Source organism: Phocoena sinus, chromosome 1 (genome assembly GCF_008692025.1).
Source record: "Phocoena sinus isolate mPhoSin1 chromosome 1, mPhoSin1.pri, whole genome shotgun sequence".
NCBI lineage: Eukaryota > Metazoa > Chordata > Mammalia > Artiodactyla > Phocoenidae > Phocoena > Phocoena sinus.
The window spans coordinates 142,681,054-142,702,494 of NC_045763.1; the positions used below are offsets into that span (position 1 = coordinate 142,681,054).

Genomic DNA, 21,441 nt, shown 5'->3' on the forward strand with positions numbered 1-21,441 from the left:
TAAAAATAGTTTCTCTCCTATAGTTCCCCTCCCTTGCCCCAACTGAACATCTCCCATTGTAAGCGTCTAAAATTGCTTTCCACTGTGGAATTCAAAAAAGAGATTGTTGTTTCCCCCCAAGAACATACAATGAGTACAGCCTGCTTCTCACATTAATAATTCCTAGAAGAGGTGGAGCTCTCTTCATTGTCCTTGTTCCTGGCTAAGTATTATGGGGTGGGGAAGACCCAGGGAAATTTGGTCGCCTTTCCTTCTAATTGCCTTGATAATGCAAGCCACCTGGAAGAGTGCTTCATGGAGTGTGTGGGAAGGAGTTTACAATAATTGTTTAATGCCTCACAGGAAGCACATATTTTTGTGGCACTTTTATCTGAATGACATGTTCCAGGTGAAAGACGCAGAGAGATTGTGAATGTCCGTCTTCATAGCATGTCTGAACATAGTGCATCAAGAGGGAAAATTTTAAATTTCCTCCAGGTTGTGAGTGGTCCACTTGGGCACCACATGGAAGTAAGGATTAGAATCCATGTGACAAGAAACATGGCAGCACCTTCTGTAACACTCCGAATGGTGGAAAAATCCTGTGTTTTGTCTTCTCTCATCCTGCTTTCATTTAAAGAGTCTTAGCAGTCTGTCTAGGATCATGGATGTCTCAGCCAAGAAATGTTGCAGATGGACGTAGAAGGGATATTCTTATGGAGAAGACAAATATGAACATAAACATAGCACAGCTGATTTTCCTTTTGTTAAATTGTTGGGACAAGTAGTCATTAGATATATTCAGGCATCAGATTTTTTTCTTTTCTTTTTTTTGGCTGTGCTGCACAGCTTGTGGGATTTTAGTTCCCCGACCAGGGATTGAACCCATACCCTCAGAAGGGAAAGCACAGAGTCCTAACCACTGGATTGCCAGGGAATTCCGAGGCATCAAATATTTTAAAATGTAAAATGTTTAGGGATCTGCCAGTTGAGAAGCCAGCTTTTTCCCAAACATTTTCTGTCATGAGATGGCACATGGGAATAGGAAGCCCATTCCAGCTTTGAATCTTCCCATTTGTTAGACTGGAAACTAAATATTGAGCTCAAGCTCAGCTCAAACTTCATATTGAGCTGTATTCTTGTTCTTTTAATTTCCATTCTTCCTTGGTGCTTTTGCCCTTTACAGATAAAAACCGTAAATCTAGTCTCATTTTAATAGCAGCTTTCATGTATTTCTTTAAAACAAGCAGACTGTGTTTTACCCATGTCTCATTTTTCTAACTAAATATCTGAAGAAGTGACCCCATTCAATATTAAATGTTTTCCAAGCCCACTTTGGGAAAGACTCCATTTGAAAGTGGAAATGGGGATGTGCTAGGATGTGGTCTGAGCAGTGCTTTCATTGATAGAATGCACAGCAATTACATTAATTGTTTAGAACCCAATTGTCTTTTTGACTTAAAACTGAACTACAGTTCATCGGGGCATGTATAATTCCATTTGTACTAGGATTCTTGATTATTTTATTGACTTCAAAGTAATATTTCTATTCATAGAATTCCACACGTAGGAACTGCTGTCTGGGTGGGACCAGCCCATGATTTTATTGCTAGTAGCAATGAAAATTTTTTTTAATTTAATTTAATTTTTTATACAGCAGGTTCTTATTTGTTATCTATTTTATACACATCAGTGTATACATGTCAATTCCAACCTCCCAATTCATCCCATCACGAACCCCCACACTTGCCTTCCCCCCTTGGTGTCCATATGTTTCTTCTCTACATCTGTGTCTCTATTTCTGCCTTGCAAACAGTTTCATCTGCACCATTTTTCTGGATTCCACATATATGTGTTAATATATGATACTTGTTTTTCTTTTTCTGACTTCACTCTGTATGACAAGTCCAACCACATCTCTACAAATGACCCAATTTCATTCCTTTTTATGGCTGAGTAATATTCCATTGTATATAAGTACCACATCTTCTTTATCCATTTGTCTGTCAATGGGCATTTAAGTTGCTTCCATGACCTGGCTATTGTAAATAGTGCTGCAATGAACATTGCATTGTATGGGGTGCATGTATCTTTTTGAATTATGGTTTTCTCTGGGTATATGCCCAGTAGTGGGATTGTTGTGTCATATGATAATTATATTTTTAGTTTTTCAAGGAACCTCCATACCATTCTCCATATGCCTGTATCAACTTACATTCCCACCAAACAGTGCAAGAGGGTTCCCTTTTTCCACACCCTCTCCAGCATTTGCTGTTTGTAGATTTTTTGATGATGCCCATTCTAACCAGTGTGAGGTGATACCTCATTGTAGTTTTGATTTGCATTTCTCTAATAATTAGTGATGTTGAGCAGCTTTTCATGTGCCTCTTGGACATCTGTATGTCTTGTTTGGAGAAGTGTCCATTTAGGTCTTCTGCCCATTTTTTCATTGGGTTGTTTGTTTTTTTTTAATATTGAGCTCCATGAGCTGTTTATATATTTTGGAGATTAATCCTTCATCCATTGATTAATTTGCAAATATTTTTTCCCAGTCTGAGGGCTGTCTTTTCATCTTGTTTATGGTTTCCTTTGCTGTGCAAAAACTTTCATTAGGTCCCGTATGCTTATTTTTGTTTTTATTTCCATTACTCCAGGAGGTGGGTCACGAAAGATGTTGCTGTGATGTATGTCAGAGTGTTCTTCCTATGTTTTCCTCTTAAGAGTTTTATAGTGTCTGGTCTTACATTTAGGTCTTTAATCCATTTTGAGTTTATTTTTGTGTAAGGTGTTACGGAGTGTTCTAATTTCATTCTTTCATGTGTAGCTGCCCAGTTTTCCCAGCACCACTTATTGAAGAGACTGTCTTTTCTCCATTGTATATCCTTGCCTCCTTTGTCATAGATTAGTTGACCTGGGTGCATGTGTTTATCTCTGGGCTTTCTATCCTGTTCCATTGATCTATATTACTGTTTCTGTGCCAGTACCATATTGTCTTGATTACTGTAGCTTTGTAGTATAGTCTGAAGTCAGGGAGCCTGATTCCTCCAGCTACGTTTTTTTCCCCTCAAGACTGCTTTGGCTATTCGGGGTCTTTTGTGTCTCCATACAAATTTTAAGATTTTTTGTTCTAGTTCTGTAAAAAATGTCACTGGTAATTTGATAGGCATTGCATTGAATCGGTTGATTGCTTTGGGTAGTATAGTCATTTTCACAATATTGATTCTTTCAATCCAAGAACATGGTATAGCTCTCCATCTGTTTGTGTCATCTATGATTTCTTTCATCAGTGTCTTAGTTTTCCGAGTACAGATCTTTTACCTCCTTAGGTAGGTTTATTTCTAGATATTTTATTCATTTTGTTGCAATGGTAAATGGGAGTGTTTCCTTAATTTCTCTTTCTGATCTTTCATTGTTAGTGTATAGGAATGCAGGAGATTTCTGTGCATTAATTTTGTATCCTGCAACTCTATCAAATTCATTGATAAGCTCTAGTAGTTTTCTGGTGGCATCTTTAGGATTCTCTATGTATAGTATCATATCATCTGTAAACAGTGACAGTTTTACTTCTACTTTTCCAATTTGTATTCCTTTTATTACTTTTTCTTCTCTGATTACTGTAGCTAGGACTTCCAAAACTATGTTGAATAATGGTGATGAGTGTCAACATCCTTGTCTCATTCCTGATCTTATAGGAAATGCATTCTGTTTTTCACCATTGAAAAGGATGTTTGCTGTGGGTTTGTCATATATGGCCTTTATTCTGTTGAGGTAGGTTCCCTCTGTGCCCACTTTCAGGAGAATTTTTATCATAAATGGGTGTTGAATTTTGTCAAAAGCTTTTTCTGCATCTACTGAGATGATCATATGGTTTTTATTCTTCAGTATATTAATATGGTGTATCACATTGATTAATTTGTATATATTGAAGAATCCTTGCATCCCTGGGATAAATCCCACTTGATCATGGTGTATGATCCTTTAAATGTGTTGTTGGAATCTGTTTGCTAGTATTTTGTTGAGGAGTTTTGCATCTATATTCATCAGTGATATTGGTCTGTAATTATCTTTCTTTGTAGTATCTTTGTCTGGCTTTGGTATCAGGGTGATGGTGACCTTGTAGAATGAGTTTAGGAGTGTTCTTTCCTCTGCAATTTTTTGGAAGAGCTTGAGAAGGATGGGTGTTAGCTATTCTCTAAATGTTTGATAGAATTCCCCTGTGAAGCCATCTGGTCCAGGGCTTTTGTTTGTTGGAAGATTTTTAATCCCAGTTTCAATTTCATTACTTTTGATTGGTCTGTTCATATTTTCTATTTCTCCTGGTTCAGTCTTAGGAGGTTATACCTTTCAAAGAATTTGTCCGTTTCTTCCAGGTTGTCCAATTTATTGGCATAGAGTCACTTGTAGTAGTCTCCTAGGATGCTTTGTATTTCTGTGGTGTCCATTGTAACTTCTACTTTTTCCTTTCTAATTTTATTGATTTGAGTCCTCTCCCTCTTTTTCTTGATGAATCTGGCTAAAGGTTTATCAATTTTGTTTATCTCTTCAAAGAAACACCTTTTAGTTTTATTGATCTACTGTTTTCTCTGTTTCTATTTCATTTATTTCTGGTCTGATATTTATGATTTCTTTCCTTCTACAAACTTTGGGTTTTGTTTGTTCTTCTTTGTCTAGTTCCTTAAGGTGTAAGGTTAGATTGTTTATTTGTGATTTTTCTTGTTTCTTGAGGTAGGATTGTGTTGCTATAAACTTCCCTCTTAGAACTGCTTTTGCTGCATCCCATAGGTTTTGGATTGTCATGTTTTCATTGTCATTTGTCTCTAGGTATGTTTTGACTTCCTCTTTGATTTCTTCAGTCATCTATTGGTTGTTTAGTAACATATTGTTTAGCCTCCATGTGTTTGTGCTTTTTACGTTTTTTTCAATGTAATTGATTTCTAATTTCATAGTGTTGTGGTCAGAGGAGATGCTTGATTTGATTTCAGTTTTCTTAAATTTACCACAGGTTGATTTGTGACCCAAGATGTGATCTATCCTGGAGAATGTTCCGTGTGCCCTTGAGACGAAACTGTAATCTGTAGTTTTCAGATGGAATGTCCTATAAATATCAGTTAAATGTATCTGGTCTATTGTGTCATTTAAAGCTTGTGTTTCCTTATTAATTTTCTGTCGGGTGATCTGTGCATTGGTGTAAGTGAGTTGTTAAAGTCCCCCACTATTATTATGTTACTGTCTGTTTCGTCTTTTAGAGCTGTTAGCATTTGCCTTATGTATTGAGGCACTCTTATGTTGGGTGCATATATATTTATAATTGTTATATCTTCTTCTTGGATTGATCCCTTGGTCATTACGTAGTGTCCTTCCTTGTCTCTTGTAACATTCTTTACTTTAAGGTCTATTTTATCTGATATGAGTATTGCTACTAGAGCTTTCTTTTGATTTCCAATTGCATGGAATATCTTTTTCCATCCCTTCACTTTCAGTCTGTATGTGTCCCTAGGTCTGAAGTGGGTCTCTTGCAGACAGCATATACATGGATCTTGTTTTTGTATCCATTCAGCAAGCCTGTGTCTTTTAGTTGGAGCATTTAATCCATTCATATTTAAGGTGATTATTGATATGTATGTTCCTATTACCATTTTCTTAATTGTTTTGGGTTTGTTTTTGTAGGTCCCCTTCTTTTGTGTTTCCCACTTAGAGAAGTTCCTTTAGCATTTGTTGTAGAGCTGGTTTGGTGGTGCTGAATTCTCTTAGCTTTTACTTGTCTGTAAAGCTTTTGATTTCTCTGTCAAGTCTGACTGAGATCCTTGCTGGGTAGAGTAATCTTGGTTTAGGTTCTTCCCTTTCATCACTTTAAATATATCATGCCACTCCCTTCTGGCTTGTAGAGTTTCTGCTGAGGAATCAGCTGTTAACCTTATGGGAGTTCCCTTGTATGTTATTTGTCATTTTCCCCTTGTTGCTTTTAATAATTTTTCTTTGTTTTTAATTCTTGTCAATGTGATTACTATGTGTCTCGGCCTGTTTCTGCTTGGGTTTATCCTGCCTGGGACTCTCTGTGCTTCCTGGACTTGGGTGGCTATTTCCTTTCCCATGTTAGGGAAGTTTTCGACTATAAAATCTTCAAATATTTTCCCAGGCCGTTTTTCTCTCTCTTCTTCTCTGGGACCCCTATAATGTGAATGTTGGTGCGTTTAATGTTGTCCCAGATGTCTCTTAGTCTGTCTTCATTTCTTTTCATTCTTTTTTCTTTATCTGTTCCATGGCAGTGATTTCCACCATTCTATCTTCCTGGTCAGCTATCCATTCTTCTGCCTCAGTTATTCTACTATTGATTCCATCTAGTGTATTTTTCATTTCAGTTGTATTGTTCATCTCTGTTTGTTTCTTCTTTAATTCTTCTAAGTGTTTTTTCTTTAATCCTAGGTCTTTATTAAACATTTCTTGTATTTTCTCAGTCTTTGCCTCCATTCTTTTTCTGAGGTCTTGGATCATCTTCACTATCATTATTCTGAATTATTTTTCTGGAAGGTTGCCTAGCTCCACTTCATTTAGTTGTTTTTCTGGGGTTGTGTCTTGTTCTTTCATCTGGTATATAGTCCTCTACCTTTTCATTTTGTCTATCTTTCTGTGAATGTGGTTTTTGTTCCACAGGCTGTAGTAATGTAGTTCTTCTTTCTTCTGTCTGCTCTCTGGAGGATGAGACTATCTAAGACGCTTGTGCAAACTTCCTGATGGGAGGGACTGGTGGTGGGTAGAGCTGGGTGTTGCTCTGGTGGGCAGAGCTCAGTAAAACTTCAATCTGCTTTTCTGCTGATGCATGGAGTGAGTTCCCTCTCTGTTTGTTGTTTGGTCTGAGGCAACTCAGTTCTGGAGGCTATAGGCTCTTTGCTGGGGCAAATGTCGGACTCCAGGAGGGCTCATGCCAAGGAGTACTTCCCAGAACTTCTGCTGCCAGTGTCCGTGCCTCCACAGTGAGCCAGAGACACCCCCCACCTCTGCAGGAGACCCTCCAACACTAGTAGGTAGCTCTGGTTCAGTCTCCTATGGAGTTACTGCTCCTTCCCCCTGGCTCCTGATGCACACAGTACTTTGTGTTTGCCCTCCAAGAGTGGAGTCTCTGTTTCCCCCAGTCCTGTAGACATCCTGCAATCAAATCCAACGAGCCCTCAAAGTCTGATTCTCTGGGAATTCCTCCTCCTGTTGCCAGACCCCCAGGTTGGGAAGCCTGATGTGGGGCTCAGACCCTTTACTCCAGTGGGTGGACTTCTGTGGTATAAGTGTTCTCCAGTTTGTGAGTCACCCACCCAGTGGTTATGGGATTTGATTTTATTGTGATTGCACCCCTCTTACCGTCTCATTGTGGCTTCTCCATTGTCTTTGGATGTGGGGTATCTTTTTTGTTGAGTTCCAATGTCTTCCTTTCAGTGATTGTTAAGCAGTTAGTTGGGATTCTGGTGCTCTTGCAAGAGGGAGTGAGCACACGTCCTTCTACTCCGCCATCTTGAACCAATCTCCCAATGAGATATTTCTTGACAGGAAAAGATGCCTGATGTGCTCCCGCTCCACACACACATGCACAATAATTCAATGGATACTTATTGATTGTATGTTGTATGCCAAATACTGTGCAATGAACATGTAATAGAGACCTATTTAAGACAGAACTTACGATTTAGTGGGAAAGGCAAAATTTTGGACAGATAATTTCCATACCTTTTTCTTACTACTAAAATTCAGTACTGAGCATTATCCATGAACTTATTTTAACATTTTGGAAAGCTCCTTCTAGTTTATTTCTTTCCATCCCCTGAAACCAAAAAAGAAAAAGCCAATAATCTATAGCATTTTATGTTGGCTCAAAAAATATCCTCTTCCCATTTTAAGAGGCATATCCTAGTTCTGTTCTATTTGAAGGTATTCAACAGGTTCATTCTAGCTATATTCTTATGGTAACTGATGTAATAAAAATAATAGCACCATCTTACACTTGTGCAGGAAACTTCGAAACATTTTCTTATTTGGTTCTCTCAACAATCTAAAGTTACATTATTCATAACTAATGGCAGGGATAGTATTGAGAAGTCCTTTCTATACTACAGATTTATAGCCTCTGGAAAGACATCTTTTAATACCCCTTTTCTCTGTGGATATTAGTAATTCCTTTTTTTATTAAACCCAAATTGGCCCACTGACAGGATGGATTCCTCCCATAAGTTTGGTTGGTTCATATAGTGTTGAAAAAATAAAAACCTGAGCCCCACATCCCATTTGTAGATGTTTCTTAAGCTGACCACAGTTTGTTGGCCCCTGGGTCCTGCTGTCCACCTTGGATAGGCATTCTGTCTTCAGTTTACTATAGCCTGCACTTGTCACAAATGCACAAGTGTTAATTTTCACCCAGGTTTTCTTTAACTTTGGCCTCTGATTCTGAGGCCCAGACAGCCCCAGAATAATGATACACATCTTCATATTTTTAGATCTCAGGAAGTTTTTACGATATTTGAGTAATGGTTTTGGTATACACTGCTTCTTTTTAATGAAGAAGGAAAACAACCATGCCAAGACAATTCTTATGGTTGTTAAAATGATGTATAGCAGGGTCCCCAAGCCATGGGCCGTGGACCAGTACCAGTCTGTGGCCTGTTAGGAACAAGGCCGCACAGCAGGAGGCGAGCTGCAGGCGAGTGAGCAAAGCTTCATCTGTATTTACAGCTGCTCCCCATCGCTCGCATTACTGCCTGAGCTCCGTCTCCTGTCAGCATTATGGTGAGTTGTGTAATTATTTCATTATATATGACAATGTAATAATAATGGAAATAAAATGCACAGTAAATGTAATGCGCTTGAATCATACCAAAACCATCCCCCCTGCCAATCTGTGGAAAAATTGTCTTCCACAAAACCGGTCCCTGGTGCCAAAAACGTTGGGGACCGCTGACTTATAGGATTTCTCTGGCAGTCCAGCGGTTAAGACTCTGTGCTTCCACTGCAGGGGGAACAGGTTCAATCCCTGGTTGGGAAATTAAGATCCCACATGCCGCGTGGCACAAATGATGTAGAAAGTAGGCTTATCTCATGAAAAATAGCAAAAATTTATTTATTGAGATACACCTATAATTTAGGGTCTTCATGGAGCTATGTTACTTTTATTTTTAGTATATTTTTAGGTTGAAAATAATCTGTCGCTCAAAAATTATTTTGACTTTGTTTGCGTTATATATAATACACTTCCATTTTATGACCCTAATCTGACTAATATATCTATCCTAGGTCACTGAAATGATTCTGGAAATGTCTCTTGAAGTTTGGTAAGTCCATTTATTTCGTTGGCTGGATCCACTGACTGATTTTAATTGTTAAAGAGTACACTTTTAATATATGAAATAACTCTGACACCTTTGAGTATCAAAAATGCATTAAATGTACTTTGGGTTTTTTTAGCTCTCTCCTAATAACTACAGTATTAAAAAGAAAAAACTAATATTCTTTGCTTAGTTTTCCAGTAGTTTGGTAGTTAAATCATAAATGTCAGAAGAAGAGCCTTTAGAAGGGGCTCTTCCTCAAGTTAAGTATATATTCCCATAGAAATAAATATAGCTATTGAAGCCTATTTTCATTGCTGATTCAGATAGGTATTAAAAAATATGACAGTGAACATACACAGGAAACTATACAAGGAAAAACTGAAAATTGAGACTTTGTTCATAATGATCATCAGGAAAACAAATGGTTAAGTCCCATGATGTGTGTTGCTCTTTCAAAGTGGTCTCCAAAGATGAATGTTGAAAATTCATTTATTTATTTTCATATGGTGAGTCTTAGGGGAGTCAGGCCTGCCTTGAGAATTAGCTCATCTCTGACCTCATGCTGAGGTTGATAGATCCCACCTGTCTCAACCTCTCTGCATCTCTTTGAACTTTCCTGTTGAAGTGGGTTTTACCAGAGTTACTAGGACACATTTTATTTACACGAACATCACAAAATTAATGTAGCATTCTCATTTCTTATGATTTGCTAAATGAATGATGATGGATACATTGACATTGGGTTTAGGTATTTCTCTTGTTTTGATCCCCGGAAAATGTTGGTTCAACTTAAAAAATTATTACATAAATTACTACTGTCATTCAATATATGTCAGCATGTATCAAAGGACAGTCCAACTTTTTTAGTTGTGTTATTTTCAATTACATCGATTCTTGCTTACAAGCGGTATATTTTGGCATGAGATTAGAAATATTTTTGTTACTTGACTATGCAAATAATGCTATTTGTTTTAATGGGAAATGATCTCCACTGGTGTAATTAGGACAAAATTATGCTTTAATAAAGCAGAGTTATCAAAGAAATGTAGGTAAAAAAAAACCTCAGCTAAATGCATACATAGATCCAGAAGCAATTTACTATATATTTACAGTGAACTTTAATCAAACTCTATTTTTATATGTTAATTTGTCTTGACTCTAAAATGAAATGTTGGATTTCCCTCGTGGCGATTAAGAATCCGCCTGCCAGAGTGAAGTAATGCAGAAAGAGAAAAACAAATACCGTATGCTAACACATATATATGAAATCTAAAAAAAAAAAAAAAAAAAAAGGTACTGATGAACCTAGTGGCAGTGCAGGAATAAAGACATAGACACAGAGAATGGACTTGAGGACATGGCGGGGGAGGGGAGGGGGAAGCTGGGGCGAAGTGAGAGTAGCATCAACATATATACACTACCGAATGTACAATAGTTAGCTAGTGGGAAGCAGCAGCATAGCACAGGGAGATCAGCTTGTTGCTTTGCGAAGACCTAGAGAGGTGGGATAGGGAGGGTGGGAGGGAAGCTCAAGAGAGAGGGGATGTGGGGATATATGTATGCATAGGGCTGATTCACGTTGTTGTACAACAGAAACTAACACAGTATTGTGAAGCAGTTATACTCCAGTAGAGATCCATTTTAAAAAAAAAAGAATCCTCCTGCCAATGCAGGGGGCATGGGTTCAATCCCTGGTCCGGGAAGATTCCCACATGCCATGGAGCAACTAAGCCCGTACGCCACAACGACTGACCCCACGCGCCACAGCTACTGAAGCCCGAGTGCCGAGGGCCTGTGCTCGGCAACAAAAGAAGCCGCCACAATGAAAAACCTGCACACTGTGATGAAAAGTAGCCCGCGCTCACCACAACTAGAGAAAGCCTGCGCACAGCAACGAAGACCCCAACACAGCCAACATAAATAAATAAAATAAAGTAAAATAAAATAAATAAAATGAAATGTTCATTAAAGAAAAACTCAATTTTTCATGGAATGTCTTCCATTAAATATAAAATAAAATCAGGAAAGAAATTAGAGTTAAAGATAGTACATAAAAGAAGACACACACAAGCCATACGTCTGTTACTATATTTATAAAATTGTTCAACATATTTTGAATTTTCTTTTAGATATTTTTGTACTGATACCTTCTACACATCTGTGTGAATTGCTTTATTTGTAGATCTTTTAAAAATCATGCTTCTCGTGCTTAATGTAAGATAATGATCAACATAGTACATTACAAGGAACATGAGTTCCAGAATGAGAAACCCTGGATTTAAATATCTACTTGCTAATTTTGTTAACAGTTGAAAGATTTCTAATTACTTTTTTACTCATTTGTAAAATAAGAAAAGTACTTTATATCCATTGTGATGATTTAGTGAGGTGTTCTTCCTAAAGAGCATGTATTATAGGAATTTTTTCCACATGTATACACATGTTTGTGGTGGTACTGTTTGTAGTAGTTTAAAAAAATTGGACATAATGTCAATATTTATGGATACATAAATTGTGCTCTAATTATATAATGAAAATACTCCATAATAGTAAATATATTTGAATTAGTTCTACTTATAAACACAGATGAATCTCAAAAACAAAATGTTCAATGGAAAAAAATGATTTGCAGAATACATACAGTTGATAGCATTTATACAAAAATTAGAAACCTGTAAAGTGACTCTATATATTATTTAGACCTAAATGTATAATGTAAAATACAAGGCTACTGGGGACATTGGTTCATGATCTCTATTTTATATACAGTTCATCCCCAGACCTCCGATTTAGTATGGCTCTGTGTGACCAGGAGAAAGCTTTCCGACAACAGAGGAAAGAAAACATAAAGGAAAACATGAAGAAACTCCTGGGTCCAAAGAATAATGAAGGCTTGTATTCTACACGTGATGTGAGTTGGAAATTTTTCAAATGTTATTGCAACTTAATAATAATTTTGTTTGTACTTTCTCCCAAATTCCACCCAAATGTGACAATATTGAGATTAAGCATTATTTCTCTATCTTTTTAAGATAAGGTAAGTGTTTCATAAACAGAAATTCTTTGAGGAAGATCATCACAAATGCTGCCCATATTTGGTAATATTTATCAGATATAGATTTTAAAAGAGGAATAGGCAGACTGATGCACAAGATGTTCATTTCATTAGTAAGAAAAGTTTAACCTATAAAAGGATATAAAATGATCATTGAATTCATTTTAATACAGACTAAGATTAAACAGTTGTGGGACGTATCATTACTGAACAAGAGCAAAATGTTGTAAATCTTAATGACAACAATTAACAAAAAATGTTCTTAAAAGATGTGCATAGGGAGATAAAAGGAAATATTTCAAATTATTACTATTTCATAGCAGGAAGTGAAAAGATATCATCCAAAATTGACCAACTAGTTAAAACAATAACCTCCACATTTTAATATTTTCATAATCTTAATTATAGAGAGATGTTAAAATTACAATATTTTCATCAACAAATATTGAAAGTACAGTCCTTCAATTGTACTTTAATTTCTTTTTCTTCCCTTAAATTCCAGCACAGTAAATGGCATTTATTATTCAGTAACTTGTATTTCTACAATCCAGTTTTTGTCTGTTTGTCTATTCATTTATCTCTTCACTCATGTATCTATGTGTCAGTCTCCCTATCTATCTACCTACCTACCTACCTGTCCATTCATCCACCCATCCATCCATCCATAGGTCTATCCTTCTTTCTGAAATCTACAAAAATAAATTGCTGCTATAGTTAATAATACTGTATTATATATTTTAAAGTTGCCAAGAGAGTAGATATTAAAAGTCCTCATCACAAGAAAAAAAATTTGTAACCGTATGTGGGGAGAGATATTAACTAGACTTATTGTGGTGATCATTTCACAATACATACAAATATCAAATCATTATGTGGTACACCTGAAACTAATATAATGTATGTCAATTATACCTCAATAAAACAAAATTAAAAAAATGAATTGCTGCAATGATGCTCATCAAATGATAATAATGAAATTTCTTGTTAGCGGCATATCAGGTAATTTTTTGAGTTTTTCTGTTAATTGAATATTTTAGATGAACATAATTTATTTTTAGAAAGATATTTTCATTAAATGTGTAAGTCAATATATATTTTATATCTATTGATAAGCATATATATTTACCCCCATGCATGTACACACAGACCAGAGATTAAAGATTACTGTAGATTAAGGACAAAATGCCACTGGAAATGAGAAATAAATTCTGAGTAAGGGGGCCAGATGGGTACCCCTGTCCCTCATGTGATGGCACATTTCTAAATGTGTTTCTAGGTGGGTGTAGCAGGGGTCGAAAGCCAGTCTGGGCTTCTGGAGTGGCTTTTGGTACTAGGGGAGCAAACTCTAAGGTAAAATACTGCTGATGGGGATTTTTGCTAAAAGGAAGCTTGGAGGAGAAGCAAAACCTCCATTGAAGCTTCTATTTTAAAAAAAAAGAGACTGCTCTTCAATCACGCATCTTGTGGTTGCTTATTGTCTCCGGCTGATGAGTCCTTGAAGACACACATCCTTCTGTATGTATTACTCAGAAGTTTCTAGCTTCCTGGGAAGTCTTTTTGGGTGTTTTGTTTGTTTGTTTTTCTGTAGTAAACCTTCCATCAGCAATTCTAGACCATCTTTTTGTCCCCATCCTTGTTTGGCATTGTTATGCCCTTGGAGCAGAGAAATGATATTTCAAGTTTTTTTGATTTCTGCCATTTCTCATTTGTTGAGACACTGTGCTGGGAACTTGAGGTGAATAAAACTGAAATGGTTAATACCAAACAGTCACTTTCCTTGGTGAGTTTAAAGCCTAGTTGGGGAGAAAGCCATTTCAGCAGATGAAACAGTGATGGAAATGGATACCTCTAATTCATGGTCGTCAACTTCATTTGGGAGACCCATGCTGGCCGTTTCAGTGTTTCCCAGCCTAGTTGCTTTCCATTTGTTTAAAATGCTTTTTATTTCACTCCCAGCTGCTGATCCACCCCCTGCCTCCCTCACAGCTGATAGACTTGCCTCCTAATTAGAGAAATTAAAAGTCGTCAGGTGACAGATCTTTCATTTCTTGGCATAGGATTGACATGTTTCATAACCCGGGCTTACCCTTTGCCACTTCCCTCTGAGCTCAATGGAGGAAACAACGCCTTTTCTTTCCAGAGTCACATCATCTCAGATATGGATTGCAAACCGTTAGGAGCCCCAACATAGCAGCTGTCCAGTCCTCCCAGGGCTGCTCCCCACCTCTGTTGTCTGCCTCCGTGTTTGTATGAAATTTTCCTGCTCTAAACTCTGATATATAGAGAGAAAAAAGGAACCAAAAAAATCCCCATGGAACGTACATTCCCGTCTCCTTTCCGCTCTGCTTCTCTCCTTATCTTCACAAACTTTTCCAAAGTTTCCTACACAATCTCATTCTACTTCCTGCTTTCCTCGGGCTTCTGCCCTCATGACTCTACAGCAGCTGCTTTACTGGTCACAGGTACCAGCTAACAAATGCAAAGGATCTTCTGGCCCTGTGTTCCCTAATTCTGTAGCTGCAAATGACTCATGTTTTCCTACTATTTTAATCATTCACTACCCTTCCCTTACTGTCTTCCCTTTATTTTCATCATGCCTCTCTGGTTCCCTTTGCCAGATCTTCTTCCTCTGTGCGTTATCTAAACGTGAGTTCTTCAAGACTCAGCCCTAGCCCCTCTTAAGAATTTTCTCTCCCTTCCATGTGTCACCCAGCACATTTGGGCTAAGAACTTTCACACGTATATCAACAACCTAGAATCTCTCTTCTGAGATTCACACCCGAATATCTATACCTCTTCTTTCTGATTCCTTCACTTGTATTCTTAACATCTCACACTAAGCATGGCTGAATCTGTACACAAAATCCTCTGGTCTCTATAGTTCTACCGACACCTGTCCTCTTTCTTTCCACTTTCTGTTCACACTGAATTCAGAGTGATCTTTACAATACACAAATATGAGTCTATCCAAGCCAAGCTTAAAATCCTTCCACTGCTCTTAGGACTGGCCTCACAGCATCTCTCCAGCTTCATGTGTTGCTGGTTCATCTCAAATCTCCCACGCTCCCTCCTCTAAGTGCCTCTTCGTTCCAGGTCTCTGCAGAACCCTTCCCAGGTGGCGCTCTTGCATGCATTGTTGCTTCTCTCTGCCTAGGCCTCGCCCTCCCCTCCTTCCCTCCACCCCACCCCCTTTTCAGTTAACTAACAGCCTCCCATGCTTTTTTTTTTTTTTAACATCTTTATTGGAGTATAATTGCTTTACAGTGGTGTGTTAGTTTCTGCTGTATAACAAAGTGAATCAGCTATACGTATACATATATCCCCATATCCCCTTCCTCTTGCATCTCCCTTCCACCCTCCCTGTCCCACCCCTCTAGGTGGACCCAAGGCACCCAGCTGATCTCCCTATTCTATGCCAGCCTCCCATTCTTGAAGCAGTGAACATGTCACTTATTCAGACAGTCTTCCTCATCCATTCCTCCCTCCCTCCAGGTCCAAGTTAGGTCTCTCCGTCATGTTCTTTCATAGCACAAATATGCACGTGATCTTCTGCGCATTTCCCACAATCGTACTTTAAAATATTTGTATAGGTACTCATTTAACGTCTTTTTTTCTCCATTAGAATATAATTTTCATGAGGACCATGGCAGTGTCTGTGTTTTTCACCTTTATATTCCCAGCACCAGCTCAGCTCCTAACTCGTGGCAGAGCCTAGGGAAATCTTGTGTTGTGAGGGTCAGAGCACAAGTGCAGGCAGTGGCTTGGCATTTCAGCCAGGGGATGGCTTCACTAGAGAGGCATCAGGGGCTCACAACTGAGGAACACTTGCATCAGGTTGTTAGGGAGGGGACAGGTTGAGGGGAAGGCTTGGATGAAAAGATCCCAGTTTGAATGGCTGCATTAGAAAGTCTGTGGGGCATATTGGCGCAGACGTCCAGTAGCCTTTGGTCTTAGGTTTTCCTTTTCGAAAGGAAAGTTTCTGCCTCACCTCCCAGGCACTCCTCCTTCTGTGGAAAGGAATCTTTCTGGGAAAATGAAATTTGGCCTAATATTCATACAGCTTGGCTTTTTTGCAGCAGATGGAGAATGAGGTAATTGTGCTTTTCTCTGGGCTAGTCTTCAAAAATATTAAACTCATGTTTTTGGAAGTCATTCCTCAAATTAAAACTTTTGATGTTGTTGTTTTGGATTTGGTCGAGCCATTTTTTTCTCTTGGCAGAAATCATCCGTTTAGATATATTCAGCACCACCCATTCCCATAATACAAATATCATTTTCCTATTTTGTGTTTCTCCTTGGCCAAGGGCCTCTTAAACTCCCATTTCCCTTGCTCCCTGCCAAGATCTTCACTTTCTTCACTTTCACTTTCACTACTGGCTGGTTGGCCTCCTGAAGGTGAGGGGGAGCAGGCTGCTGTCTAAGACAGAACAGCCCTACTCAATTCCCGATGCAGAGATGGTGCCTGTCTTATTCCCAGTTTTCAACAAATGGTTTGCAGTATCCAGTTTAGGACATCAGTGTCAAATTAAAATGTTGAATGAATTTGGGCAGTAGGAATTTGGGCGCCTTGCTTCTTTCCTCTACTTCACTTGTAAAATGGAGACAATGTCTCATTCAGCTAAAAGGATGAGTACTGAGCAGCCCGAACAATGTGTAAGGCACATCTTCGTTACTCAATACGATAGTAGCTATTAAACCAATACATGGGTGTTGCTGTTACGTAACACCCCAGGGCAATGTCAAATTCAATAAAACCTTAGCTTTCCTACTTGGATAATGAATTAGTTAAATAGTTAAGGTTTCTAGTAATCCAAGAGTTTCTTCTCTTAAGTACTAAGACTTTAAAAAAATTACTCTTAATAAAATGGATGTAAGTCGTTCTAAAAAACGTAATTCTTTGCCCAGACTGAACTGATTTAAGTGCTCTCATGTCTGTGGCTTTTGCAATCAACTACCATTTCCCCATGCTCTATATATTCCCTTGAAGTAATTTCTTCAAATCACCCCTTTCTCTTTCAACTTTGTTGTTGTGGAATTAAAATCTGATAAGTAAGCTTGTTGTTAGAACACTGTCTCTGATTAGTATAATCTCTTCATAAATAAAGGGCTGAGATCGTTCCTATGAGTAAGATCCGTAACACTATGTGCATGGGAATTTTGATATATTAGGGTTATTTAGAGGCCACTTCTTTTAAATGTTCTTGTTCCAAAATAGCTTTTGGTCAGATGTAGTTTCCAGATTACAGTCTGTTCTGTGAAGTGAAATGCTGCTTTACAGTTTTCATGTCCCCACGTAACTGACCATAAATGGAGCAAAGCTGGTTGGGGCACTCAGATCTGGAATTAGAATAGCAGGGAAATGAGAGAAGGAAATTTTACTCCAAACTTCATCAAAGAATAAAGGAGGAAATGTTTCCTGTCAAGGCAGAATATAAGGAATATACAATTAGATAGCTTTGGATGAAAATAGAAGTATAAAGTGGTCCTTAAATAATATAATCTATTATATAGAGTGCTATTCTGTATTTAAGTTTGTCAGATAAATTAAGTGAAAAACTAGAGAAAAAAGAGACTGTCTAGTGACAGAGGGGGAGGCAAAGCAAAACAGTTTCTGCAGGAGGTAATAGAAATCGACCTTGAGTTGTCAATAAGAATTTTTATTCCTTTGTTTATTCTGTTTTCTTCATCTACAATATTCTTCCTCTTGCTTCCACCTTTATTATGACAATAGCACTTGGCTGTGTCAATCCTTATTCCTTTTAGATTGTAAACATTTTGGGGCAGACAGTTTGAACTCCCCTTAGCTAGTTTTGAATGGGACTCAGAGCAAGAGAAGGCTCTCCAGCAGGACTCAGTTACTGCGTAAGCTGCTCTGCCCCTTGGGCCATATGACCATTCAGATCCATTGATGCTTGAAGTGTGTGTGGCAGATAGGGATGCTGTGGCAGGTGAATTGCAGCACAGGCGCCTTTGGTGTTAGGCCTTGCCATCCTCTGTGGATAACTACCGTCCTTGGAAAAATAGCTTTTGGCCTGCTTACTGGGCCATAGTAGAGATTGAATGCTTCACCATGGGTGACCAAGTTATCATGTGACCTGAGCTGACCATCACGTTATCTGACCCACCAAGCCATAAAATTGGGAGTGCACAGATGCACTCCATCATCAGATGGAAGCAGAGTATATGAAATTGGGCTGAACAGGCCCTGAAGATACAAATAAGTTCCATGAAGAAGTGGCCCAAATGTCCATGTTCCCCATTCCTGTTACACTGCCTTCTCTTTTCCATCCTCCACCCAGAGCCTCATGGGGGAGATCCCTACGATCAGTTGACAAAAGGAGAGAAAACTTGGGTCTTGTTAGAGGTGATTGTACACACTATTTAGGCACCACTTGAAAGAGGACAGCTGCAGGGCTCAGCAACGTGGTCTTGCATTCACCAAGGCTGAGCTGGCTACGGCAGCTGCTGAGTACTCAATTGGCCAGCATCAGAGTCCCCAACAACACTGAGTCCCCAATATGGTAGCATTCCTGTGGGTCATCAGTCAGCTACCTGGTGGCACATTGATTACACTGGACTTCTGCCATCCTGGAAGGGGCATGCTTTGTTTTATTCTGGTTGCAGATTTGCCTTCCCTGCACTCAAGGATTCTGCCAAAACTACCACCTATAGATATACAAAATGCCTTAGTCACAATATTCCACACAGCATTCTGATCAAGGAACTCACCTCACAGCAAATGAAGTATGGCAACGGGCCATGTCATGGAATTTACCAGCCTTACCATGTTCTCCACCATCATGACGTAACTAGCTTGATAGAATGGTAGAATACCTTTTGAAGACTCAGCTATAGTGCGAGCTCTGTGGCAGTATCCTGGAGGGCTGGAACACGGTTCTCCAGGAGGCTGTAAATGCTCTGACTCGGCATCCAATACTGGCGCTGTTTATCCCCAGGATTCATGGGTCCAGGAGTGGAAGTGGGAGTGGCACCACTCACTATTACCCCTAGTGACCCACTAGCAAAATATTCATTTCCTGTCTGTGTGACCTTATAGTCTTCTGACTTAGAGGTCTTAGTTGTGAAGGAAGGAATGCTTCCACCAGAAGTGGAACAATGATTCTACTGAACTGTAATTTAATACTGCTGCCTGACCTTTTGGACTTCTCATGCCTCTGAACCAACAGGCAAAGAAGGGAGCTACTCTCTTGGCTGGGGTGGTTGATTCTGACTATTAAGGGGAGATTGGGCTCCTCCTCTAAGGTGGAGGTAATGAAGAGGATGTCTGGAATACAAGAGATCCTCCGTGGTGTCTCTTAGTATTATCATGCCATGAGTTAAGTCAATGGAAAACTATAAGAACCCAGTCCAGGAAGGACTACTAATGACCCAGACCCTTCAGGAATGAAGATTTGGTTACTCACCAGCTGAGGTGCTTGTTGAAGGCAAAGAAAATACAGAATGGATAGTGAAAGAAGGTAGCTATAAATACCAACTATGACCAGATGACCAGTTACGGAAATGAGACTGTATTTGCCATGAGTATTTCTTCCTTAGTTTGTTACGAATATGTGTGTGTGTGTGTGTGTGTGTGTGTGTGTGCGTGCATGTACACACAGAAATACAAAAACAGATTCATATTTAAGTTATGAAGTGTCAATGAGAAGAATAAGCATTGTTTAAGGACTTTGTATCCTTTTCTGGGGAAAGGATTAGTGCATTTCCAGTTGTACACAGGATATCTGTATCATGTTAGCCAGGAGTATGACCTTGTTATTGTCTTTCTTTGGATATTAAGTGTGGTTGAAGGAGAGGTATATGGCTGCCGAGTTGAGAAGGGGTGGACTTGTGATGGTCAGTTTGCATCAACTTGGAGGATGTTTTTTGATGCAATTAATATTTAAGTCACTGAAATTTACATAATCAGGTTGTCGTCTATAATGTGGGTGGGCCCCAATCTAATCAGTCAAAGGCCTGAATAGAACAAAAAGACCAACCTCACCAAGCAAGACGGAATTCTCCAGCAGACTACCTTTGGACTTCATCTGAGGCATTAGCTCTCCTGGGTCTCTGCCTGCTGGTGTTTGGACTAAAACTGCATTATTGACTCTCCAGAGTTCGGAGCTTGCTGTCCCATACTGCAAATTTGGACTTGTCATTCTTCACACCTGTATGATCCAGTTCCGTAGATGGATAGATAGATAGCCTACCTTCCTATGTATCTACCTACCTATTGGTTCCATTTCTCTGGAGAACCCTGACTAATACAGGAACCAGGGAGGCAAAAGTCTTTACATAATTGTCAGAACTTAAAATCTATGAAAACATAAAAAAAAATCCTTGAGCACTTTAGAATTTTCTTTTGTGAGGGAGGAAATTAATAATATCTGCAAGCCAACGCAGGAAGATAATTTAATCAAAACACGGCATATTTGGTAAATAAAAATTCATTTCCTGTAATCGTATGAGAAAAGTATGAGAAATATTCATTGATATCATTTATACACAAATATTGGTGCACTTAAATCTAAATATAACCTAAAAACTCTTGGCAACTTTAATTTGTTTGATTTTTTTAAGATTTAAAGCCCGGACTAACAGCTGCACCTTGTAAGTCCTCAGTTATTCTTTGAAAGTTATTTCAGAATAACTATCACTATTAAAACATCCAAAGTTAGTCTGTTTATTGCATAACATTGTGCTATCATCTGAAGTGATACATGAACCTGAAATGTAATTTAGCTAAATGTCAAATGGTTTCTCTTGATAAAGATTACTCTTTTCTTTCTGAATAATGGGGAAAAGGAAAGAGCATGAGGAAAAGGAAAGAGTTACCACCAATCTGGATGTGAACAAGGTATTATATGTGTGCACTCCGTACCTCCTCTTCTGAGATGTGAAAATAATAATGATTTTTGAGAGATGAGAAGATTTTTTGGTTTTGAATTTTATTTATTTATTTTTTATACAGCAGGTTCTTATTACTTATCTCTTTTATACATATTAGTGTATATATGTCAATCCCAATCTCCCAATGAGGGATGAGAAGATTAAATGAAATTAATTTTCTTCATAAGTCTAATTTCCCTTTCTTTTTTATAG

At 38.4% G+C, this 21,441-nt stretch overlaps 1 protein-coding gene across 7 annotated transcripts in view; it reads left to right on the forward strand.

The window, feature by feature from the left end:
* The window catches only part of PLA2G4A (phospholipase A2 group IVA), a 167,985-nt gene that overhangs the window by 88,808 nt on the left and 57,736 nt on the right, over positions 1-21,441 (forward strand). For all 7 annotated transcript variants that reach the window (XR_004351653.1, XM_032644442.1, XM_032644478.1 and 4 more), the window contains 2 exons: positions 9,250-9,287; positions 12,054-12,195. Coding sequence is in view for 6 of the 7 variants with exons in the window: in XM_032644442.1 (XP_032500333.1) it covers positions 9,250-9,287; positions 12,054-12,195 (180 nt within the window). In the remaining variant the exon portion in view is untranslated. The remainder of the gene's footprint in view (positions 1-9,249; positions 9,288-12,053; positions 12,196-21,441) is intronic.